The 25,908-nt window shown below is 48.1% G+C and overlaps 1 protein-coding gene across 1 annotated transcript in view; it reads left to right on the top strand.

The window, feature by feature from the left end:
* Window positions 1-25,908, top strand: part of LOC142294906 (calpain-8-like) — a 68,903-nt gene that overhangs the window by 13,571 nt on the left and 29,424 nt on the right. Inside the window, exons 2-10 of the mRNA XM_075337969.1 lie at window positions 8,363-8,432; window positions 17,238-17,356; window positions 17,726-17,859; window positions 18,168-18,336; window positions 18,878-18,961; window positions 20,241-20,326; window positions 22,421-22,495; window positions 22,914-23,074; window positions 25,009-25,184. Coding sequence (XP_075194084.1) covers window positions 8,363-8,432; window positions 17,238-17,356; window positions 17,726-17,859; window positions 18,168-18,336; window positions 18,878-18,961; window positions 20,241-20,326; window positions 22,421-22,495; window positions 22,914-23,074; window positions 25,009-25,184 — 1,074 coding nt within the window. The remainder of the gene's footprint in view (window positions 1-8,362; window positions 8,433-17,237; window positions 17,357-17,725; window positions 17,860-18,167; window positions 18,337-18,877; window positions 18,962-20,240; window positions 20,327-22,420; window positions 22,496-22,913; window positions 23,075-25,008; window positions 25,185-25,908) is intronic.

Genomic DNA, 25,908 nt, shown 5'->3' with positions numbered 1-25,908 from the left:
GAGAGGGTTCAATTCCTGCCGGACGCAGGTAGCCGCGGCCTGTTTGCCGTTTGTGTCTCTCGCATGCCAACCACCCGGGAAGCGGAGCAGTGGCAACAGGAGATTGACTGGGAGGAACAACAAGAGCGGCGCCGGAGCCATGCCAGACCGATCCCGTCCGAGCCCTCTCACCACCGACGCATCACGGCTGCTGCCCCGGAAACAGCGACTGAACCGACCCTTGACCCGGAGAGGCTTCCATCCGTGGTAGCGGTAACACAAAATGTTACCAACAGGCCGGTCATCATGCTAGACGCGTCGCCATCCGCACCACCACCGTCCCGGGCCGAGACGCCATCACCCCCGCGAGGAGCTGCAGCAGCTGAGCCCGTGGAGCCGCCTTACGCCCCTGTGTCCTTTAGAAGAATCCGCCGCCAGCCGGGACAATCTTTGGGGGCCTACATCCAGGCTCAAGCGGAGGAATGGAAGCGGGCCTGGCCCCAAGAGTAAGTGCCTACTGCTCATCTGATGTTTAAGTCCGGTGCTGTTAACCGGCAGAAGTTCTGTTCAAAGGTTTACGGGCCTGTTGCCCTCCAGCAAAGACCGGGAGCGCTGCTGAGCCTCCGGGCGCCCATCTAAGACCGGGAGCGCTGTTGAGCCTCCGGGCGCTACGTAGAGACCGGGAGCGCTGCTGCGCCACTAAGCGCCCCTACAGATCGGGAGCGCCGCTGAACTGGAGTCGTTGTTGTGGACTGACCTAAAAGGTTTTATTGTCTTAATCTGTTTATAGTTAAGAGCCTTGCCGGGAGGCTCGGATTTTAAGAGGGGAGGCATGTAGTGGGTGGGCCTACCCCCTACTAGTTCAGCATAGTTACTCGGCATTGTTATTATTAAAAATGTTGAATTTTATTACTGTATGTGATTTTGTGTATTAGGGCACCCCCTAGTGGCCGGGTGGGACGGCTGTTGCCACCGGGGAGGAGGAGTCGGCCGGATATCTATGGAGAGATTGTGTGTGTGTGGAGAGAAGGATCCGGGACAGCAGGCAGTGAACATCTGCAGCGGCAAGTGTGAGTGTGTGAGCGGAACATCAAGGGACACCGGAGTGAAGGAGGTGGACGCAACCTCAGAGTCTATTCCGCTGGTGTGGGTCCAGTGTGTGCTTGACCGGAGAGTGGGAGCCCAGAGAAGAGGAGTATCTAGGGCATATCCCCACCAGAGGGCGCGTTTGGGCAGGTTGTCCCTAGCTCCACCAAGATTGCCGGAACCTGCTGTCCGGAGTGTTGTTTTTTATGTGAGAATAAATGTCAGTTTTTATGCATCTCAACTTTTGCCTGAAGACTCTTTGTGCATCGGCCGATGAAGATACTGACACACACTGTCCCAGCATCGAAGAAGTGATGAAGTCAGGGATGTGCCTTGAATACAGAGCTGCCAGGACTACACAGCCAGAGGCCTCCCTGCCCACTCACTTCACTAGTACTGAGCACCCGAGCATGGTAGTGCCTGCTCATCAATAGTTACGAGTACTGAGCACCCGAGCATGGTAGTGCCCGCTCATCACTAGTTACAAGTACTGAGCACCTGAGCATGGTAGTGCCCACTCATCACTAGTCACGAGTACTGCCCACCCGAGCATGGTAGTCCGGTAGTCCTCGCTCATCACTAGTTACGTGTACTGAGCACCTGAGCATGGTAGTGCCCACTCATCACTAGTTACGAGTACTGAGCACCCGAGCATGGTAGTGCTCACTCATCACTAGTTACGAGTACTGTGCACCTGAGCATGGTAGTGCCCGCTCATCACTAGTCACGAGTACTGAGCACCCGAGCATGGTAGTGCCCGCTCATCACTAGTTACGAGTACTGAGCACCCGAGCATGGTAGTGCCCGCTCATCACTAGTTACGAGTACTGAGCACCTGAGCATGGTAGTCCTCGCTCATCACTAGTTACGAGTACTGAGCACCCGAGCATGGTAGTGCTCGCTCATCACTAGTTACGAGTATGGAGCACCCGAGCATGGTAGTGCTCGCTCATCACTAGTTACGAGTACTGAGCACCCGGGCATGGTAGTCCTCGCTCATCACTAGTTACCAGTACTGAGCACCCGAGCATGGTAGTGCCCGCTCATCACTAGTTACCAGTACTGAGCACCCGAGCATGGTAGTGCCCACTCATCACTAGTTACCAGTACTGAGCACCCGAGCATGGTAGTGCTCTCTCATCACTAGTTACGAGTACTGAGCACCCGAGCATGGTAGTGCTCGCTCTTCACTACACTGTGTGCAGAATTATTAGGCAAGCTGTATTTTAGAGGATTTTTTTTTTATTATTGATCAACAACTATGTTCTCAATCAACCCAAAAGACTCATAAATATCAAAGCTTAATATTTTTGGCAGTTGGAGTGGGGTTCTTTAGATATGGCTATCTTAGGAGGATATCTGTTTGTGCAGGTAACTATTACTGTGCAGAATTATTAGGCAACTTAATAAAAACCAAATATATTCCCATCTCACTTGTTTATTTTCCCCAGGTAAACCAATATAACTGCACAAAATTTAGAAATAAATATTTCTGACATGCAAAAACAAAACCCCAAAAAATTAGTGACCAATATAGCCACCTTTCTTTATGATGACACTCAGCAGCCGACCATCCATAGATTCTGTCATTGCTTGATCTGTTTACGATCAACATTGCATGCAGCAGCCACCACAGCCTCCAGACACTGTTCCCAGAGGTGGACTGTTTTCCCTCCCTGTAGATCTCACATTTTATGAGGGACCACAGGTTCTCTATGGGGTTCAGATCAGGTGAACAGGGGGCCATGTCATTATTTTTTCATCTTTTAGACCTTTACTGGCCAGCCACGCTGTGGAGTAGTTGGATGCATGTGATGGAGCATTGTCCTGCATGAAAATCATGTTTTTCTTGAACAATACCGACTTCTTCCTGTACCACTGCTTGAGGAAGTTGTCTTCCAGAAACTGGCAGTAGATCTGGGAGTTGAGCTTCACTCCATCCTCAACCCGAAAAGGTCCCACAAGTTGATCTTTGATGATACCAGCCCATACTGGTGCCCACCTCCACCTTGCTGGCGTCTGAGTCAGGAGTGGAGCTCTCTGCCCTTTACTGATCCAGCCTCTGGCCCATCCATCTGGCCATCAGGGGTCACTCTCATTTCATCCCGAGCATGGTAGTGCTCACTCATCAGTAGGGCTCAGGAACACAACAACTACAAATTTTACATTGCCAGAAGTCCCCTTTAAGCCTCGACACACTGGAAATCTGTACTTCATAGACATTTAAATCTGCAATAACCTTGACAGGACAGGAGATATTAGATCATACAGGATTTGTGTGTATTGGCCCTTTAAATCGGAAACCGTTCTCCTTCATCTATTTATACCAGGCATTACTTTCTGAACATGGACACGGGATATATGGCTGCTCTATGTATAGTCGTTTTATGGACGGGTATTTCAGGCATGGTACATTGGACAGTTTTATTGGTATGGTATAGGCTTGTAAAAGCCTCCGATGTCCCCTCCTCCACAGCCCACCACTCAGAATATCATTCTTGGAGGGAAGATCAAAGACAATTTGGGGGGATTACTGCAATAAAGGTGTCGGTGGTATCAAAGGGAACTAGCCATTGTCTGCTCCCATAATACAGCAATGACTCAGGGAAAAAAATGTACATTGTGGATTTCTATAGCAGTCTGGAAATGATAGGGTTAAGTGCACTACACGTGCTATTATTCACTACAGCCCCTGCCGGCAAAATATTTATTTATTATGTCTATTGTCTATTATTATTATTATTATGTCTTTTGTATATTTTTGAAATTTGTAAAAATAAATGTTGAAATTTGTAAGAAAAAAAAAATTGGTTTCTGAGACTCGTGGCTTTTTAATTTTTCCCTCACTGAACCTTTGCAAGGACTTTTTTGCATGGCCCATCGTGGTATGGGGTGCATATGAGATCCTCATTACCTTGTATTACAAATTTTGGGAGAGGTAGTGGGCGAGACTGAAAAAAAAAATAATAAAAATAAATAAATAAATCCTGGCCATTTTTTTCTAAAGGTAAAGTCAGACTAAAAATTACACATAAGGAATAGGGATGAGTGGACCTGTGGAAGTCCGGGTCTGATGGGTTAGGTCGGGCTTTAGTTAATAGAACCCCATATAAGTCAATAGAGACCTAAACTTCTGTGTTGTTCAATGGCTATAAAATGGTGATAGTAAGGCAGCAAAAGGAAGTAAAATGGGGGCAAACAAGTGTGGATAGGGAATAACTTAAAAAAAGAGAGAAACAGGATCCCCCACTTTCTGCAGCCCTCAGCTGTTAGCTTTTACTTTGGCTGGTTATCAAAAAAGAGGAGATTCCATGCTGTTTGTTTGGTTTTTTTTTTAAATTTTTAAATAAATAAAATAATAACATGGCTTGTGGTCCCCTCTATTTGTGATAACGAGCCAAAGAAAAGCAGGCAGCTGGGGGCTGGTATTATCAGGGTGGGAAAGACAATGGAGATTGGCCCCTTTCCAGCCTGAAAATAGCTGCCCGTAGCCACCCCAGAATTGGAGCATCCATTAGATGTTCCAATGCTGGTGCTTTAGCCGACTCTTCTCGATTACACTGGTGTGGCGGCAATTGGGGTAATACTTTTGGGGTTGATGTCAGCTGTGAATTGACAGCTGGCATCAATCCCAGGAGTTACTAATGGAGAGGTGTCTATCAGACACCCTCATTACTAACCCGGTAAGTATGGAGTTAAAAGCACACACACACACACACACACACAGCAAAAAAAAAAGTTTATTTGACTAAAGACTACCCCAAACGCCCTCATTCACCAATTTGTTAATAAAAATATCCTTGAAATTCCAACATAATCCGGATGATGAATAAAGACTCCCCCACATTCCCTTATTCATCAATTTATTAATTAAAAAGAAATCCTTGAAGTTCTGATGTAATCCAATGGAGTAATGTCCCACGGCTCCCATCAATTCTTATGGAGTTTCATTCTGAAAACGTTCTCAGAACAAGGCTCCATTGGTCACTTCCAGTCAGTGGTATGCATGGAATTTCTCACAAGCAGTCACGTGACTGCTGCTGACCGGCAGTGACCTCTGGAGCCTCATTCTGAGAACATTTTCAGAATGAAGTTCCATATAAATTGTTGGGCATCGTGGGACATTACTCCATTGGATTATGTTAGAACTTCCAGGATTTCTTTTTAATTAATACATTGGTGAGGGAGAGTTTATTCAAATAAATATATTTTTACCAGTATGGTTTTTATTTTTAACTCTGATAGACACCTCTCTATTACTAACACCAGGGCTTGATGCCAGCTGACAATTCACAGCTGCCATCAACCCCACAAGTATTACCCTGATTACCACCACACCAGGGCAATCGGGATGAGATGAGTAAAGCACCTGAATTGGAGCATCTAATATATGCACCACTTCTTGTGTGGTTGTGTGTTGCAATTTTTACGTTGGAAGGTCCAAATAACAATGGACCTTCCCAGCCTGATAATATGAGCCCCCAGAAGTCTGCTTTACCTTACTGGTTATCTAAAATAGGGGGTCCCCACCCTGTTTTTTAAATTATATATTTAACTAATTTTAAAAACAGCGTGGGATCTCCTCTATTTTTGATAACCAGCCAAGGTGAAGCTGACAGCTGAGGATTGCAGCCTCCAGCTATCTGCTTTACCTGCTCTGGCTATTAAAAATAGGTGACATCAAAATACGAAATACTATAATAAAATGAAAATGACCAACAGAAATTAGGAGTCACAATGGCTGTTATTAGATCCACTAGGTACTGTACATACAACAGTTAATAAAAACATATGTCCAGGTAATTAGGTGTAAATATACATGACATGAGCAAAAAATAACCCTACACCAGAGGCGGCATAAAATAGTGAAGTACCAGACACTAATTATACAATAGCTAGACGATGATGGCCGCATTCACTTATGTCACTCATCAGTGGAAAAATGGCATTGATAGATCACACTTACTAATGTTTAAAGGCACAAAATTAAGAACTATAACTCCAGGAGCTAATTAATGTATAGATATTGACTAGGAACAACCCTAGAGTCCCCAATACTAGATGGAATTTGCATATGTCAAGTCCTGTGCCAGTGGGACCGAAGTAGGAAAATCAGGACTGTTGGCAAGTATGATAAAGGTGAAGAAGTGAGTACAGGCCCCATATGCAAGGTATCCCACAAACAATCCAGTATAATAGAACATATACTGTATGTGCATCTTAAAGGGATATTCTGTCTCTGCTCATATCAGCATCTCTCTCTTCCTTTATCCCTCTTTTTCTTTTCTTTCTCTCTTTCTTCCTTTTATTGTCCCATCCTCCCTTCTTTTCTTCTTTCATTATTCTTTCTTTCCTTCCTTTCTTGCTTCCTTCCTCGCTTTCTTAATCCCTTCCCTCCTTCATAACTTCCTTTTCATTTCAATTATTCTTCCCTTCCTCCTTTTCTCCCCGCTTCCTTCCTCTCTATCTTCATTTCATCCTTTCCTTCCTCAATTCCTTTCTCCCTTCCTTTGTCTCCATCTTCCTTCCTCCCTTCTTTTCTCTCATCCTTTCTTACTTCCTTCCTCAATTCCTTTCTCCCTTCCTTTGTCTCCATCTTCCTTCCTCCCTTCTTTTCTCTCATCCTTTCTTACTTCCGTCCTCTCTTCCTTTCTTCATTATTTATTCCTCTTCCTTTCTCCAATCCTTCCTCCCATTTTCTAATCCCTTCCTTCTGTCAATCGTTCCTTCATTTCTCCCTTACTTTTTTTCCCTTCTTTATTCCCTTTATCCTTTCTTTTCTAGCTTCCTTTCTCCTTTCCGTCATAAATTTCTTTTTTCTTTCAATTTTCCTTTCCTTCCTCACATTGTTACCCCTTCATTTCACTCTTCCTTCCTCACTTAATTTCCTCCTTCATTTCTTCCTTCATTGCTCTCTTCCTTCCTCCCTTCTTTCCTCCCTTACTTTTTCCCTTATTCCTTCCTTCTTTCTCCCTTCCTCCTGTCTTAACACTATCTTTCCTTCCTTCCTTTTGTCTCCCTTTCTAACCTCCTTCTTCCTTCCTTCCTTCCTTCCTCCCTTTCTTCTTCCATCATTTATTCCTTGTTTCTTCTTCCCTTTTCCTCCATCCATTGTTTCTTCTTTTTGTCCCCCTTTCTACCCTCCTTCTTCCCCTTTTTCCTTCCTTTCTTCCCCCCTTCCTTTCTCCCTTTATGTCACCCTTAGTTCCAAACTTCCTTTCCTCCCTTCTTTCCTCCCTTACTTCTTCTCTCATTCTTTCCTTCTTTCTCCCTTCCTCCTGTCTTTACCCCATCTTTCCTTCCTTCCTTCCTTCCTTCCTTTTGTCCCACTTTCTAACCTCCTTCTTCCCTCCTTCCATCTTCCCTTATTTATTCCTTCTTTCCTCTACCCTTGACCTCCATCCATCCTTTCTTATTTTGTCCCCCTTCTTCCCCTTTTTCCTCCCTTCCTTTCTTCCCGTTTCCTTTCTCGCTTTATTTCACCCTTAATTCCAAACTTCCTTTCCTCTTTCATGGATCCCTTCCTTCCTAACTCCCTTTTTTCATTCCCTTACTTCTTCCATCTTTTTCCCTTTCTTCCTCCCTTTTACTTTCTTTCTTCTACCCTTCCTCCCACCCTTCCTTCCTTCCTTCCTTGCTCCCTTCCTTTCTTCTACCCTTCCTTCCTTCCTTTCTTCTACCCTTCCTTCCTTCCTTCCTCCCTTCATTTCTTCTACCCTCCCTTCCTTCCTTCCTTCATTTCTTCTACCCTTCCTTCCTTCCTTCCTTACTTCCATCCTTCCTTCCTTCCTTTCTTCTACCCTTCCTTCCTTCCTTCCTCCCTCCCTTCCTTTCTTCTACCCTTCCTTCCTTCCTTCCTTCCTTACTTCCTTCCTTCCTCCCTTCCTTTCTTCTACCCTTCCTTCCTTCCTTTCTTCTACCCTTCCTTCCTTCCTCCCTTCCTTTCTTCTACCCTTCCTTCCTTCCTCCCTTCCTTCCTTCCTTCCTCCCTTCCTTCCTTCTACCGTTCCTCCCTCCCTATGGAAGGTGAGCAGGGCTGGTGATGTCACGTCTATAGATATCTCGGGCTCGCGTGTGTGGGCGGCAGGTGTCCTGCACCTGTCCTATTCATTATCTATGGAGGTAACCAGCCGCGCTCACCTGCTGATGCTGAAGTGAGTGGAACCCATTAACCCTTTAATATGATATACAGTAGATTCCCTCCGCATCCTACAGGTAAGGTTCATTCTGTTCTACCCTATGCACGGTGATTATTACGTCTTTATACTTATAGATCATTTTCTTTATAATTTTATAGGAAATTTGCGAGAGCCCCCACTTCATTGTAGATGGCGCGACACGTGGAGACATCCGCCAAGGAGCGCTCGGTAAGTGTATAATAAATATGCCTGTCAAATTGCATTTTATCTAAATTTCCCAATTAAAGGACGGCTAATATACCATATTTATCATCTCCTGCTAATTTATCACTAAGATATTCCTTACCACTTTATACAGATTTTCACCTCTCCTCAGTCTTCAGTCCGTCTGTGTGTCCAATGGAGATAACATTAGAGCTTTCTAATTTCCTGATCATATTGTGGACAATTTCATTGAAATCCAATAAAAAGAACGCTCACGGAGAAACTGCAATATCTGAGAGGGCGGAGCAACAATGACAATGTGGGTGTCATGCTCCGCCCCTATGGACCTTCAGAATATTATACCAATATGCAAAAGATATTGCCAAGGAATTTCAAGAACATTCAAAATCAATATCCTGAAGGTTCCGAGGGGGCGGAGCATAAGACAGATTCTCCTTCTATTGGATGAGAGTGCTGGGGGTGAAGAATACATTTTTTCCATCTCTACCCCACCCAACCCCCAAAAAAAGGAATAAAAATGTACCTTAGAATAGTCTCTATGAATACTTCATCCCCCACCACATAGCTCTGTGTTACTAAGGCCAAAATAGCTAAAATGGCTGGAGTATCCCAAGACAAGGGCAGGGCTAATCCAGTGTCATGTGTTTAGGGAAAGTCTCAGGTCTAGCTTTTACCTTACCATTTGGGATCATGCACTCTATGCGTAGTTTTTCCCTGGGCACATTGAGGGTTAATTCCTTCTCTGTTGCAGTAGTAGACTTACTCAGCTGGCAGAAGTTAATCATCTTCAGGCCGTGATTTAGTCCCTCTCCTTCCTGGACTTGGCGCTGGTTATTCTATTCAGTTCGGAGCTATTCTGGGAGCAGAGAGGATGTGGTTGTTGCTGCTGTTGCTGTCTGATGCGGTATATATGTCGCGGGCGGAGGAGGGGACGCTGCGCTCTCCCACTGCTCGGGTCCGGCTGCTGCTGCTACTGCTGCTCGGTGGTGGCTCGAGCGGTGGTCCGGATCCCGGGGACTCGAGCGGCGTTCCTGGCCCGTGAGTGAAAAGGGGAATGGTTTTGGAGATTTATTGTCCGTGACGCCACCCACGGTTGTGGTGAGGTGGTGACACCACCGCTGCTCTGGACGGGGATCCCGGGAGCGATGACTGGGAGCAGCTTGGATGTTGGTTCTCCCCTCCGTGGGTAGGGGGTTGGTTGTCCCGGGGCCCGGTATCGGTGGTAGGGATGGATGGCAGGCGGGTTATGGGGCCTGGCGAGGTGCAGGGTCGCGGGGGCAGCGCTGTGCCGCACGGCACGGTAGTACTCACTCAGCCAATCACGAAGACACAGTCCTTGGTAAAACACACGGCTGGATGGACGGGGCCCACTGACGGCTGCGGTGGTTTCTGCTCCCGGTAGGTTGATGGTGACTGCCTTTCCCTGCACCTGTGTAGTGTGTACGGTTCCAATGGGTTCCCACCGGTAACCCGCTCCCCAGCTTGGATGGGTGCTGAAGGAGCCCCTTTTGCCCGCAGGCTCTGGCCCTGGGAACTTTAGCCTTGGCGGTGACTGTGTTTCCCTTCACAGTTTGAGCTGTCGCCTTCTATCGGGACTTGACTGCTGGGAAACCCAGGAGGTTTCCTTCGCTAATGGATTTGACAAATTGGACGGCGACTCCTAGCCTTGTCGGGGTCCGTAAGCCCTGCCGGATGGTGCTGGCTTCTCTTTGCTCGCCGGTCCGGTACCGCCGGGCCACCGCCCGTCCACGGTCCTTTCGGTTCGCTCCAATCGGCCTCTCCTGCAGACGGTCACCACCGTCTGCCAACTTTGCTGTACCGTCCAGGCCACACACCCAGACGCCTCCGATACATCTTCGTCAAGGGGCCGCGGTCTCGGCGGCTCCCACAGGAGCGGTTCAGGGCGGTCCTGAGCGTCTGCAGCCGGTCGGTCCGCCGGGGCGGATTGGCAGGGTATCGCTACCGGTTGGACGGGCAGCGGGCCTAGTGGCGGGGCGGCAGCGGCTAACACGGGCAGCGGGGGAGGCAGCAGGGTGAGCGGGTGGAGGCCGGGCCCCTCAGCCGCAGTGGCCGATCCCTCGGGAATACAGGGGCGTGGGTCTCTTACCCGCTCCTCCAGATCTTCCTCCACCTCGCGTCTCCGCATAGCAGCCACCACGTCCGCCATGTCGGTCTCCCACTCCTCCAGGAGGAGCTGCATGCGGGCCTGCAGACGGTTACTCAGCGGGGCGGTCCGGCCCCTCACCCACGCCGCGGTGCCCGGCGCGGGGACTATGGGGTTGCTGGTGGGGCTGTGCATCTCGGCCATGGTGCTTTCCAAGAACCCAGTATCGCTGCAGAGTCCTGGCGTCCCTGCTTTTATAGCCGCGGGCTACATGCGGCCAGACGCCATCCGTCCCCCTTAGTCTTTTTTTACCGGCTCCTCCTCTACAGGGGCGGGGTTTAGGCCTTCGCGCCTCCACTGCTCGAGGAGACGCTCGAGCGGGAATTTTTCATGCCCAAGATGGCGGCTTCTCCAAATTTTCGACCGGCACCTCCGGCGGTCACAAGGTGCACCTCTACCAGACGGCAGAGCGGTAAGATCCTGTTCGTGACGCCAAGTTGTCGCGGGCGGAGGAGGGGACGCTGCGCTCTCCCACTGCTCGGGTCTGGCTGCTGCTGCTACTGCTGCTCGGTGGTGGCTCGAGCGGTGGGCCGGATCCCGGGGACTCGAGCGGCGTTCCTCGCCCGTGAGTGAAAAGGGGAATGGTTTTGGGGATTTATTGTCCGTGACGCCACCCACGGTTGTGGTGAGGTTGTGACACCACCGCTGCTCTGGACGGGGATCCCGGGAGCGATGACTGGGAGCAGCTTGGATGTTGGTTCTCCCCTCCGTGGGTAGGGGGTTGGTTGTCCCGGGTCCTTGTGAGGGAGGTAGGGATAGATGGCAGGCAGGTTACGGGGCCTGGCGAGGTGCAGGGTCGCGGGGGCAGCGCTGTGCCACATGGCACGGTAGTACTCACTCAGCCAATCACGAAGACACAGTCCTCGGTAAAACACACGGCTGGATGGACGGGGTCCACTGTCGGCTGCGGTGGTTTCTGCTCCCGGTAAGTTGCCCTGCACCTGTGTAGTGTGTACGGTTCCAATGGGTTCCCACCGGTAACCCGCTCCCCAGCTTGGATGGAGGCTGAAGGAGCCCCTTTTGCCCGCAGGCTCTGGCCCTGGGAACTTTAGCCTTGGCGGTGACTGTGTTTCCCCTCACGGTTTGAGCTGTCGCCTTCTATCGGGACTTGACTGCTGGGAAACCCAGGAGGTTCCCTTCGCTAACGGATTTGACAAATTGGACGGCGACTCCTAGCCTTGTCGGGGTCCGTAAGCCCTGCTGGATGGTGCTGGCTTCTCTTTGCTCGCCGGTCCGGTACCGCCGGGCCACCGCCCGTCCACGGTCCTTTCGGTTCGCTCCAATCGGCTTCTCGTGCAGACGGTCACCACCGTCTGCCAACCTTGCTGTACCGTCCGGGCCACACACCCGGACGCCGTCAGACAGTTGCTCTCTTGCCACTTCACTCTTCTCCTCTCAAACTCCAACCCTCAACTCCTCTCTGCTTTTCCCGCCTCCAGGACTGTGAACTCCTCGGTGGGTGGGACCAACTGCCTGGCCCACCCCCTGGTGTGGACATCAGCCCTTGGAGGAAGGCAACAAGGATTTTGTGTTTGGCTTTGGTGTGCCTAACCGGGGTGTGGGGTGTGTTGGTGTTGTTCTGTGACGACCTGGCTTGTCCAGGGCGCCACATATATATATGGCTTTCTGACAGCAGACTGACCTTTGATGAGACCTTATAGCCATTATTGCGCGGCTATTACATGTCTATAGGCAAATATAACATGAGATCAGGGTTGGCCTAATGGCACCAATACATATTCATCTGAACTGGCTGACCATCTAATGTATATGGGGCTCGTATGCCTTTTCCCCGACAGATGATGTCAGTGAGAGAAGGATTGGGTAGTTTTTAAAGGAGGTAAGTGTGACACCCTGGCCTATCAGGTCATCACAGGGTATTGTGCAATCTGCCCTTCTGGGCAATATCCACCTCCTCCTTGGTTAAGGGTCCCTCACCATTGGTGTTGCCAAGAACAGCTAATCAAAATCCTAGGAACACCCTGCACCACACCCACCAGACACACCAGTGGACTGCCTGAGTGGAATAGGGTCGCCCATTTGGGGGGGTTGGTTAAGGGGGGTCAGGAGTGTCAGGAGCAGAACAGTAGTAGCCTTGTGATATCACCGGGCAGGGGCCAGGGCACGACAGGGTATGTGGACCCTAGGTCAGGGAGTAGCTTCAGGCAACCTGACAATTTCCCGACGAGGACGGAGCCTTCAAGATCCGTTCTCCACCCGCTCCAAAATCAGGTACTAGCACAATGAGGGGGATAGGACTTTCCACTACACGGTCCAGAAAATCCCAAGCATGAACCCTTAGAGCAAGCTCACCCGGTTAGCCACACTGGGGAGCGAGACCCGATTAGTTTCAGACTAAAGGGACCAAATAGAAGACAAGGTGCCAAGGGAAAGGTCACAGACTAACAGGCAACCCCAACGGGCACGGGATCCAGGTGTGCTCCCTCTCAGCAGCAGCGGTGTCCAGAACTTTGGTTTACTACAGTTGTCGGTGTCAGCGTTATTGGACTGAGTGAGTACGCAAGTGACCCTTACTGTCCCAACGGCACATGCCCGTCACCTTCACCGAGTCCTGGGGCATCCCCCTACCCGTCGGGGGTTAAACGCCTGGCTGCCCCCACCATCGCCACCGGGTACTCCCAATTGCAGCGGTGGTACTCCACCTTACCACACACCACGGGTGGTATCCACGAACGTTCCACACCATCAAATGTACATAACCACCCTTGGTTTGAGGAGCTGTACGACCCCCGGGTCCGGAGTTCCTCGAGCCACCGCGGATCCAGATCCGAGCAGCCCGACTGCTGATGCGGGGGCGACACATAAGCCACTGCCAGAGCTATTTGGCAGCAACTTTTTCCTCTCTCCCCATGAAAAATAAAGGAACACTTGGCCTAGTCAAGATTTCATGTGTATTGGTGAAGTTGGATGAGAGAATTGTCTGCCAATTGTTCAGCCGATGGTTATCTCATGTGTATGGCCAGATATAGATGGAGCTTTCTGCCCCTACAACCTGGTGTGACTGTTACCTCTGCCCCCCCTTGTCTCTGCCACTGTGTTGGTCTGAATAATATATGATGCACAGTAACTGTTCTCACTTTGCTTTTTGACATCGAAGGAAAAGGAACAAGGATCGAGTTAGTCACAAATCAAACACTGATGAAGTGAGGCGGAGAATCTGGCCTTGTTTAATAAAGGTGTATAATGGCGTTCAGGAGATTAGCTCCGCGTAATTCCTACAAGTTCATTATCGACACAGTGAATATATACATATGGGAGATTTCTGCAACTGTCTAAAAGAAAACTTGTATTTATTGCTCATAGCATCCAAACGCAGAGCAGCATTTATTGTTCTGCAGCAGTGTAGAAAAAGAATGCTGCGTTGTGATTGGTTGCTTTGGGATACAAAAGCATGGTGGTGTTTTAAGAAATGTAGACTGTACAGCCACTAAGGGGCACTTTGCACACTGCGACATCGCAGGCCGATGCTGTGATGCCGAGTGCGATAGTCCCCGCCCCCGTCGCAGCAGCGATATGTGGTGATAGCTGGCGTAGCGAAAATTATCGCTACGCCAGCTTCACACACACACTCACCTGCCGTGCGACGTCCCTGTGGCCGGCGACCCGCCTCCTTGTTAAGGGGGCGGGTCGTGCGGCATCACTGTGACGTCACACGGCAGGCGGCCAATCGGAGCGGAGGGGCGGAGATGAGCAGGATGTAAACATCCTGCCCACCTCCTTCCTTCTGCATAACCTACGGAAGCCGCGGTGACGCCGGTAGGAGATGTTCCTCGCTCCTGCGGCTTCACACACAGCGATGTGTGCTGCCGCAGGAGCGAGGAACAACATCGGACTGTCGCGTCAGCGTAATTATGAATTACGCCGACGCTGCACCGATGATACGATTACGACGCTTTTGCGCTCATTAATCGTATCATCGAGACTTTACACACTGCAATGTCGCATGCGATGCCGGAAGTGCGTCATTTTCAATTTGACCCCACCGACATCGCACCTGCGATGTCGCAGTGTGCAAAGCCTGCCTAAGTCTATGGCCAAACAGACATTTGTGGCTTCAGGAAAAGTAGTAGACCCATTAAAATCAATGGGTCTGCGCTCACGTGCGTATTCTGCCATGGACCGTGTGCCCGTGTGCTCACCACGAAGACAGGTCCGTTTTTCTCCGGCATCATGGGTGTAACACGGAACGCAAACAGACCACACAGATGTGTTCCGTGTGACACGCACCGGAGAAAACACACGTGTCTGCGAGAAAAAAAACAAACTTTACTCACCTTCTCCAGCCCTCCTGTCTCTGCCGCTGCTGGCACTTGCTTCCCACCGCTGCTCATTATGCTCATTGCATATTCACTTTACTGCGGCCGGAAGCTGCAGCAGCGGGGAGTCGGCAGGACCGGAGACCGAAAATCAGCACCACGGACAGTAACGCCAGGGACAGGTGAGCAGAAAGTTCCCGTTCTACGTGTGTTATCACAGATAACACACGGAGAACACACGTGTGCCATAAACACGGCTCACGGAGGGCAATACGCACCTTTGACACGTCCGTGAAAAGCGTGTGTGATTTTCACAGACGTGTGAAAGAGGCCTAATAAAGACAGGATGACTTTTGGGCAGATAATGGGGTCTCTACAGGGAAGCCCCCTCTGCAGGTTTCCACCTCTTATGGTCCAGACTGATAAATACTGTCTAATATGAGGTCCACTATTCCTGGAGCTCAGAAGTTCCAGACCGAGGTGGACATATGAGGAGGGCTGTAGATAAGTATATGTCGCTGCTGCTCGGTGGCTCGAGCGATGGGCCGGATCCCGGGGACTCGAGTGGCGCTCCTTGCCCGTGAGTGAAAGGGGATTGGTTTTTGGGGTTGTTTATTGTCAGTGACGCCACCCACGGTTGTGGTGATTGTGTGGACACCACCGCTGCTCTGTATGGGGATCCCGGGAGCGGTGACAGGGAGCAGCAAAGTTGTTGGTTCTCCCCTCCGTGGGTAGGGGGTGGTTGTCCCGGGGCCCTTTGATGAGGTGGGGGATGAGGGATGGCGGGGCCGGTGCAGGGCTTTGGGGGTTGCAGGGATGCGGGGGCAGCGCTGTGCCTCACGGTACTGTGGTACTCACTTAGCCTGAGACGGGGACACAGTTCTCGGTAAAACACACGGCTGGAAAGACGGTTCCCACGGACGGCTGCTGTTGCTTTTCCCCAGTAGTTGACGGTGACGGTCCCTTTTCCTGCACCTAAGTCTATGTTGGTAGCGATGGGTTCCAACCGGTAACCCACTCCCCGGGTTGGATATGGGCCGGAGGAGCCCCTCTTTGCCCGCAGGCGCTGGCCCTGAGAAACTGGTGCCTTGGCGGTGGCGGTGTCTCTCTCCTACGGTTGGACTGTTGCCTTCAATCGGGACTTAGCTGTTGGGAGACCCAGGAGGTCCCCTTCACTGACGGATTTGGCAAATTCACGGCAACTCCTAGCCTTGCCGGGATCCGAAAGGCCCCTGCCAATGGTGTTGGCTTCTCTTCGTATACCGTTCCGGTACCGCCGGGCCACCACCCGTCCACGGTCCTTTCGGCAACCTCCGATCAGCCTCTCCTGCAGACGGTCACCGCCGTCTGCTGACCTTGCTGTCTCAGTCCGGGGCACACACCCGGACAAACTTCAGGCTTTCTCAGCTGTCACTTTCTCTTCCACTTTAACTCCTCTCCTTTGCTCCTACACCACTTCACTCTTCCTTTAAACTCTATCTCAACTGAACTGCTTGGTTTTCCCGCCTCCAGGGCTGTGAACTCCTCGGTGGGCGGAGCCAACCGCCTGGCCCACCCCCTGGTGTGGACATCAGACCCTGGAGGAAGGCAACAAGGATTTCTAGTGTAGCTTCGGTGTACCTATCCGGGGTGTAGGGTGTGGTGGTGTCATGACCTGTGACCCCTGACTTGCCCAGGGCGTCACATATACAGTACCTCCAAATATTAATATTGGCAGTTTCGGGACCCTCATATCCCACTCCTGACCCCTTATAGGAACACCCCGGCTAGTAGCCTTAGTTTGTGTAAACCTCACCGATTTTCAATCCAACATGTCCTCGAATTGAATCTGAAAAATAGTCTAAATTCTGGACTAGTGGCAACTATGGGTAAGGAAAATACTGACACCTCAAAGCAGGTTCCAGTTTGTCCCCTCTCACAAAATACCGATCGTTGGTTGCAGTTTATTATGAAAATAATAAGCCATGCTTTACTCACCATCCCCAGGTCCACTGGTGAGTCTTGGTGTCTGGCTGTCAGGTTGATAGCAGCCAATCACTGATCTCAGAGGCTCTGCCCCACTCTGACTGGCTGAGCTCAGTGATTGTCTGCCATGCTGTGGATGTGAAGTCAGCGCTGCAGCCAATCTCCGACACCGGGAGTAATGGCGGAGACTCACTGGTGGACCCAAGGATGGTGAGTAAAGCACAGATTGTTTTTCTGATAATAAACTGCACTATTCTGAAAGAGGACAACCCCTTTAAAAGGCGATCTAATCCTGTACCTCCTCTTGGCTTTATGTAATGGCTCCAACTTTCTGCAGCTTCCTGACATTGAGAATGTGGCTGCAGGTGATAATACACTAAATCCTATGTCCGCACTATACAGGGGACTGCTGGCTCCTGGCTGCCATTGCCTCCCTCACATTGGACCCGGACATCTTGGCACGAGTTGTTCCAGAAAACCAAAGCTTTGAAAAGGGCTATGCCGGCATCTTCCACTTCCAGGTAACAGGATCGTGCTCAGTGTCCGCTAATACCTCAAGAAAAATGTCTAAAAGTCTTGTACTTCATCTTGTCTTGTTGTTCTATCACAGCAGCCACTAGGGGGAGCTCACTGTATACAGGTCACACATTAACCTCAGTTATATCTATGTATACAGTGAGCTCACAGGCTCCCCCTTGTGGTAGCTCAGCCATACAATGATACCGTATATTCACAGTTTTGGCTAATTCTTACACATGAGCGCTGCTCTGAATTTTTAATGCAGCTCTGAATGTAATACCGGATGTGGCTAGTTTTTCATAAGATAAATAAAGCATTTATGAAGATTTAAGATTCTGTTTCCAATACTGCCATTTACTTTGCAATTTCAGTTCTGGCAGTACGGTGAGTGGGTGGATGTGGTCGTGGATGATCGTCTGCCCACAAAAGATGGACACCTAGTGTTTGTCCATTCGGCAGAGGGGGATGAATTCTGGAGCGCGCTGCTGGAGAAGGCGTACGCCAAGTAAGTGTCATTACGCCACCATTTACCCCCAGGAAATTCTTCTCACAGCCATAGAGGTAAATGGTAAAACTGTAGGTGCGTGTAGCCACCACTAGGGGGAGCTAGAGAGCTTGCTAAAGACAGATTTATTATTTGAATATGCAGATGGCTCCCTCTAGTGGTGGCTGTATAAAGCTAGAATTTTATAAGTTACCTCAATGGCTACCTCTAGTGGAGAATTGAAGGTACTGCAACCTGGAGTTAAAAAAATAAGAACAAAAATTGCCCAGCTCACTTTCATTAATTCTACCGATGACTTGTGCTGACAGGTTGAACGGATCATATGAAGCCCTGACAGGAGGGAGCACAATCGAGGGTATGGAGGACTTCACTGGAGGAATCTCGGAGCAATACGACTTGAAGAAGGCTCCGGCCGACCTTTACCAGATTATACAGAAAGCCCTAAAGGCGGAATCACTGCTCGGATGCTCGATTGATGTATGAAGGAATTATATAATGTATAGTAGCTCTTAGGGGTATACAAAGTCATGCAGGCAATGCATCTTGGGAAAAAAAGAGGCAAATTAGCTCTCTTCAAGAAGGATGTACAATGTAGCACTACTGCCACCTAGTGGAGGTCGCAATCAAGTCAATATCTGACCCCGTACTGAGCCGTGTCACATGACTGGTGCTACTATGAACTGCGGTTATAATAGAAATAACTAATACCATTAGAAGTTCATTGTCTCCCCCTTGTGGAAAAGCTTTGAATTACAGCCTTGGTATTGTCATTGCAAGTTATAAACTATAGACTATAGACTGCATCAATTATAGAGATCTAGAAGGGAGTAGGATGGTTCTCTGTCTCCCTCATGTGGTCAAAGTATAAAATGCAGCCACAATGTAATATTTACAGCATTGGCTCCTTCAAACTGCAGCTCTTTGAAATACCCCAAATGATAAAGAAATACTAAACAGATAATAATATTAATTTTATTTAACTGTATTTCTCAAAAGGTACAATATTTTTTCTGAATAGATCACAAATGCTTATGAAACTGAAGATATCACAAGCAGGAAACTGGTGAAAGGCCACGCGTATTCAGTGACTGGAGCTGAAGTGGTAATATACAGAGATAATGAGCTTTATATATGATATAATGAGCTTTATAATATTACTAGCTATAGCACCTGGCGTGGCCCAGGATAGTAAATGTCTCTCTGTTTCTCTCCCAATCTTTCCCTGTCTGTCTCTTTCTCTTTTCCTGTCTGTCTCTTTTCCTGTGTCTGTCTCTTTTCCTGTGTCTGTCTCTTTCCCTCTCTGTCTCTTTCCCTGTCTGTATGTCTCTTTCCTTGTCTGTCTCTTTCCCTGTCTGTCTATCTCTTTCCCTGTCTATCTCTTTCCCTGTCTGTCTCTTTCCCTGTCTGTCTCTTTCCCTGTCTGTCTCTTTCCCTGTCTGTCTCTTTCCCTGTCTGTCTCTTTCCCTGTCTGTCTCTTTCCCTGTCTGTCTCTTTCCCTGTCTGTCTCTGTCTGCCTGTCTCTGTCTATCTGTCTCTGTCTGCCTGTCTCTGTCTATCTGTCTCTGTCTGTCTGTCTCTTTCCCTGTCTGTCTGTCTGCCTGTCTTTGTCTGTCTGTCTCTTTCCCTGGCTGCATTGTGACTCTTTCCCTGTGTCTGTCTCTTTCCCTGTCTTTCCCTGTCTCATTCCCTGTCTCTGTTTCTTTTCCTGTCTCTTTCCCTGTCTCTGTGTCTCTCTCTGTCTCTCTGTCTGTGTTTGTCTGTCTCTTTCCCTGTCTTTGTGTCTCTTTCCCTGTCTGTCTCTGTCTGTCTCTTTCCCTGTCTGTCTCTTTCCCTGTCTGTCTCTTTCCCTGTCTGTCTCTTTCCCTGTCTGTCTCTTTCCCTGTCTCTGACTGTCATTCCCTGTCTGTCTCTTTCCCTGGCTGCATTGTGACACGCCAACATTCCATTTAAGGGCGTGGCTGCACATTCTTCTGAAGTTCTGGCTGCACTGTGGCTCGCAGCTCCATTGACTTTAATGGGGGCAGTTTTATTGGACAGTAACTGTAAAGTGCAGGGTTACCCCTCAAAACATAGCCTATGACGTTTCCTAAGTCAAATGGAGTGTCTGTGCAAAATTTCATGACTGTAAATGCGAATTCCTTTAGCGGATGTACACACACACACACACACACACACACACACAGCTTTATATATTAGATGGTATATTGTATAGCTGCTTTCTAATCTGTCTCAGTATGGGGGACAGGGGGTGCACATAGATCTGTATTCCCCAGTGACTGGTGTATTACACACTTTTAGCTCCAAACTACACTCTATTTTAGTTCCCCATAGTTTAGGGGATCATTGAATATAATATTTACCATTCTTACTCTCTACTTTAGGTTCAATACCGAGGAAAGCCCGTGCAGCTGATAAGAGTGCGGAATCCGTGGGGAGAGGTGGAGTGGACGGGAGCGTGGAGTGACGAGTGCGTATACAGTACAGTATAGGGAAATAATGGGAGGTGTGAGCGCCACCTGGTGGTGCACTGTAGGTACTGCAAGGTTGCAGAGTTTTGATTTTAGACTATTCCAAGTAGCTGATAACTCTTACATATGTGTATTACAATTTATCTTCAGGGTAATTAAGCACGTTGCGATCCACAAGCGCTGTTTACTAACTCTGTACATATTACATGTAATCGGTGTCACCCCCTCGTTGTGTATGGATATGTGAGTGAAGCTGATTTTACACATTAGATACCTGTCAGACAAGCCTGACCCACTCCATTAGGGGCGCCCCCTTCAGATTGAGTCCAGCAGGTACAGCCAGCGAGCACAGACTACACACATAAGAGGAAATGTGCCCCCTGGTGTTTAAAAGTTAAAAATATGAAAACTTTTTTATCATTTTTCCTATTTCATACCTTTAAAAATATTATATAAGTAAAAAATAATGACACATTCACTGTAAGTGTCAGGTCAGTGTGGCTCTAAGGGAAGTCTCAGAATCAGCGCTTATCTATACCAAAAAGTCTAAACCTATAGCAGGTTTATAAAGTGATACACACCCGAGCATGGCAGTGCCCGCTCATCACTAGTTACCAGTACTGAGCACCCGAGCATGGTAGTGCCCGCTCATCACTAGTTACCAGTACTGAGCACCTGAGCATGGTAGTGCCCGCTCATCACTAGTTACCAGTACAGATCACCTGAGCATGGTAGTGCCCGCTCATCACTAGTTACCAGTACTGAGCACCCGAGCATGGTAGTGCCCGCTCATCACTAGTTACCAGTACTGAGCACCCGAGCATGGCAGTGCCCGCTCATCACTAGTTACCAGTACTGAGCACCCGAGCATGGTAGTGCCCGCTCATCACTAGTTACCAGTACTGAGCACCCGAGCATGGTAGTGCCCGCTCATCACTAGTTACCAGTACTGAGCACCCGAGCATGGTAGTGCCCGCTCATCACTAGTTACCAGTACTGAGCACCCGAGCATGGTAGTGCCCACTCATCACTAGTTGCCAGTACTGAGCACCCGAGCATGGTAGTGCCCGCTCATCACTAGTTACGAGTACTGAGCACCCGAGCATGGTAGTGCCCGCTCATCACTAGTTACGAGTACCGAGCACCCGAGCATGGTAGTACCCACTGATCACTAGTTACCAGTACAGTGCACCCAAGCATGGTAGTGCCCGCTCATCACTAGTTACCAGTACAGAGCACCTTAGCATGGTAGTGCCTGCTCATCACTAGTTACCAGTACTGAGCACCCGAGCATGGTAGTGCCCGCTTATAACTAGTTACGAGTATTGAGCATCCGAGCATGGTAGTGCCCGCTCATCACTAGTTACAAGTACTGAGCACCCGAGCATGGTAGTGCCCGCTCATCACTTGTTACGAGTACTGAGCACTCGAGCATGGTAGTGCCCGCTCATCACTAGTTACGAGTACTGAGCACCCGAGCATGGTAGTGCCCGCTCATCACTAGTTACCAGTACTGAGCACCCGAGCATGGTAGTGCCCGCTCATCACTAGCTACGAGTACTGAGAACCTGAGCATGGTAGTGCTCACTCATCACTAGTTACCAGTACTGAGCACCCGAGCATGGTAGTGCCCGCTCATCACTAGTTACCAGTACTGAGCACCCGAGCATGGTAGTGTCCACTCATCACTAGTTACCAGTACAGAGCACCCGAGCATGGTAGTACCCGCTCATCACTAGTTACCAGTACTGAGCACCTGAGCATGGTAGTGCCCGCTCATCACTAGTTACGAGTACTGAGCACCCGAGCATGGTAGTGCTCACTCATCACTAGTTACCAGTACTGAGCACCTGAGCATGGTAGTGCCCGCTCATCACAAGTTACCAGTTATGAGCACCTGAGCATGGTAGTGCCCGCTCATCACTAGTTACGAGTACTGAGCACCTGAGCATGATAGTGCCATTGTCTACATATCTGCATGTCAATGCAAGATATGTTTTATTAGCCTTACAGATTAGATTAAGATATGGGATAAAAGGGATAAGTGAAATAAGATGTCACTAAAAACATCCATAATTTCTGCATTTTTCTAGCGCCCCAGAGTGGAATTACATTGATCCAAAAGTGAAAGCCGCTCTGGACAAGAGGGCAGAGGATGGAGAATTTTGGTAAGAATTGTAACTTTCTATGATACTTTAGACCTGATTCATTTTTTTTAGTTGATTTTTTTCTGGAGTAAAAATTATTCTAATGGAGACATTTTTATTATTTATCTTTTAAATGAACTTTCCTTGGTTTTATTTTTTTCTTTGGCTGACAATGTGGATGATGAGGTTTCTTTATGATCATGTCCTATCCTCACTCATCATCTGCAGCTGTGCGAAATGTCACCAAACCTTTGGGAGTTTTGCCCTAGTAGCCTACGGGAGAACAAAATCTGTGTTATATTTGCACAATTGTAATCTAACGCACAATATTTTAAAGGACCCTGCGATGTTTTGCTCAAAAAAAGTGCAAATAAAGCTAAAAAAATTAAAAAAAAAGGCTCAATGGTCACATCTGAGCGACTGTCTCTCACGGTTGCAGGATGGCGTATACGGACTGGGTGGAGCAATATTCCCGCCTGGAGATCTGTAACTTGACCCCGGACACCCTGAGCGGCAATGATCAGCAGAAGTGGAATATAACGCTATTCAACGGGAGCTGGATCCGGGGGTCTACAGCCGGCGGATGTCAGAATTACCCAGGTAACATCCCGCAGGGGACGGGGACTGCTCTGCTCTAACAATGCTTAGGCTTTGTCACAAAAAAAAATGCAGTGACGGCTCCCAGCACAATTTTCCAGGCTCCAGAGCTGAATTTTTAAAGCAGCAATTCTCAGTGAGTCACAGACTGCTAATACACGATTAGTGGATGACAGTAAAATTAAAAACATAAAGATATATAATAATAATAATATTTATTCATTTATATAGCGCTATTAATTCCACAGCGCTTTACATACATCAGGAACACTGTCCCCATTGGGGCTCACAATCTAGAGTCCCTATCTGTATGTCTTTGGAGTGTGGGAGGAAACCGGAGACCCCATAGGAAACCCACGCAAACACAGGGAGAACATACAAACTCCTTGCAGATGGTGTCCATGGTGGGATTTGAACCCAGAACCCCAGCTCTGCAAGAATGCAGTGCTAACCACTGACCCACCCTAAAGTGCTAACCACTGATCCACCATGCTGCCTTCTAAGATCCCAATATACTGAGCATGTTTTTACTAGATGGTCTTGGATGGAATAGTGCAGGCTACCATGCTATTCCATACTGTTAAAAAAAAATAAAGTTGAATAGTGAATGCAGCTCTGGAGTATAATACCGGAGGTAACTCAGGATCAGTAATGTAATGTATGTACACAGTGACTGCACCAGCAGAATAGTGAGTGCAGCTCTGGAGTATAATACAGGAGGTAACTCAGGATCAGTAATGTAATGTATGTACACAGTGACTGTACCAGCAGAATAGTGAGTGCAGCTCTGGAGTATAATACAGGAGGTAACTCAGGATCAGTAATGTAATGTATGTACACAGTGACTGCACCAGCAGAATAGTGAGTGCAGCTCTGCAGTATAATACAGTATAAGTAATGTATGTACATAGTGATTGCACCAGCAAATTAGTGAGTGCAGCTCTGGAGTATAATACAGGAGGTAACTCAGGATCAGTATGGGATATGTAATGTAATGTAAATAGATTCATCAGGGGGTGGGGTCATCTATAATGTGTGCGTCTTCTATTGTGGTATATTCACAATGAAATATAGGGGGTATGTGAGTGGTGCTTGCGCACACAGAAGGCCCAAGATGAGTGCCACCCCTGTGTCATGCAACCCTCGACATTGCGGTCATAATACAGGAGGTACCTGAGGATCAGTACTGGATACGTTTAGACAATATAAATTTAGTGACTTAGATTTTAGCATGCATCACCAATTGATACCCAAAGGCCACTATATTAAAATATCACTTCCAAAATACAAAACCCCCAAAAAAATAAAGTGAAAAAACTTTAATTTGAACAAATAGTACATTTTATTAATTATTTTTTTTTATAAAATGCAAGAATACCCTGAGAGAATAGACTGGACAATCGCAGCATATATTTAAATAAAGTAACACCAAAATAAATATTTGTAAAAATAAAGCCAAATTTTGCAAAGTAATTGCTGTGTTCCACCACTAGATGGTAGCAGTGTGTAGCTATGCCTATAAGTAATAAATAAGCGTGAAGTAATCCATAAGCATACTACACAATTAGTGCTCAAATAAATAGATCTTATATAATGTAAGAAAATGACTAAAGTTGTAAGATGTGGTATAGGATCATAAGTACATAAGATATTTAATAAATAAATATACAAAATCCAAGTGGATCCAACAAACAAAAGAAATATACCAACCACAGTATAATAAAAAGCCCAGGACAGCCAGGACCAGACCCCGACGCGCGTTTCACGTTAGCTTCCTCCGATTGGTTGACTTTCTGTGCATGTTTATTTTCCAGTAATTCGCACCCTCTTTCTATCTAGACCATGATCCCATGACAAGAATATCAAATAAAATGTCTGAAACAATACTTTTTGTATAATGAATCCTGTTTAATACCTCTCACTTTCTTTATATACAGCCACATTTTGGACCAACCCCCAGTTTCGGATTAAGCTGGAAGAACCAGATGACGACCATGATGGAGCATCACATGAACCTTGCTGTACAGTAATTGTCGGACTAATGCAGAAGAATCGGAGGCGTCAGAGAAAATTAGGAGAGGATTTGCTGACTATAGGCTATGCCTTGTACAGGGTAAGCAAAATGTAGTAACCTTAAAGGATGTAATAAATGGCCCCTTCACATTATTTGAAAGGCAGCTTCTCCTGCTCACATATCAGGACGGGCTGCAGTCTGAAGAAACACAGCTCCTGAAACCTTTGTCTCAATGACAGAGGAGCGGCTACTTAAACACACATACTAGAGAAGAGCTGTGACAGGAGCAGAAATTAATCTTCTTCTCGCTGGCTGAGCTAGCTGAGTAGGTTTATTTAGTCTCCTATCACAGCCTTTCTCCAGCATCTCTATGTGTACTTACAATAAAGCTGCTCTGTCAGTTGAGACACAGATCTCAGGAGCAGTGTTTCTTCAGACAGCAGCTCTCCTCTTCCTGACACGTGACTAGGATGAGCTGCCCTTTTAATTATGTGCTGGTGCACCCATTTTATTTTATTCTTGGAGAACCCCTTTAATTCCAAATAATATTTACACAATTTGTCTTAATTCATCCATAACTAATGGTTTCTATTATGTGTTACTGAATGATTGAATACTGTTCTTAGGCTTCAATCCTAATGCGGGCGTCACACGGGACGAACTATCGTGCGATCGCACGAGCGATCGTACCCGCCCCCATCGTTTGTGCGACACGGGCAATTAGTTGCCCGTGGCGCACAAAGTCATTTACCCCGTCACACGTACTTACCATCCAAATGACGTCGCTGTGGGCAGCGAACATCCTCTTCCTGAACGGGGAGGG

Source organism: Anomaloglossus baeobatrachus, chromosome 3 (assembly GCF_048569485.1).
Source record: "Anomaloglossus baeobatrachus isolate aAnoBae1 chromosome 3, aAnoBae1.hap1, whole genome shotgun sequence".
Classification (NCBI taxonomy): Eukaryota; Metazoa; Chordata; class Amphibia; order Anura; family Aromobatidae; genus Anomaloglossus; species Anomaloglossus baeobatrachus.
This window is presented reverse-complemented; position numbering and strand designations above follow the sequence as displayed.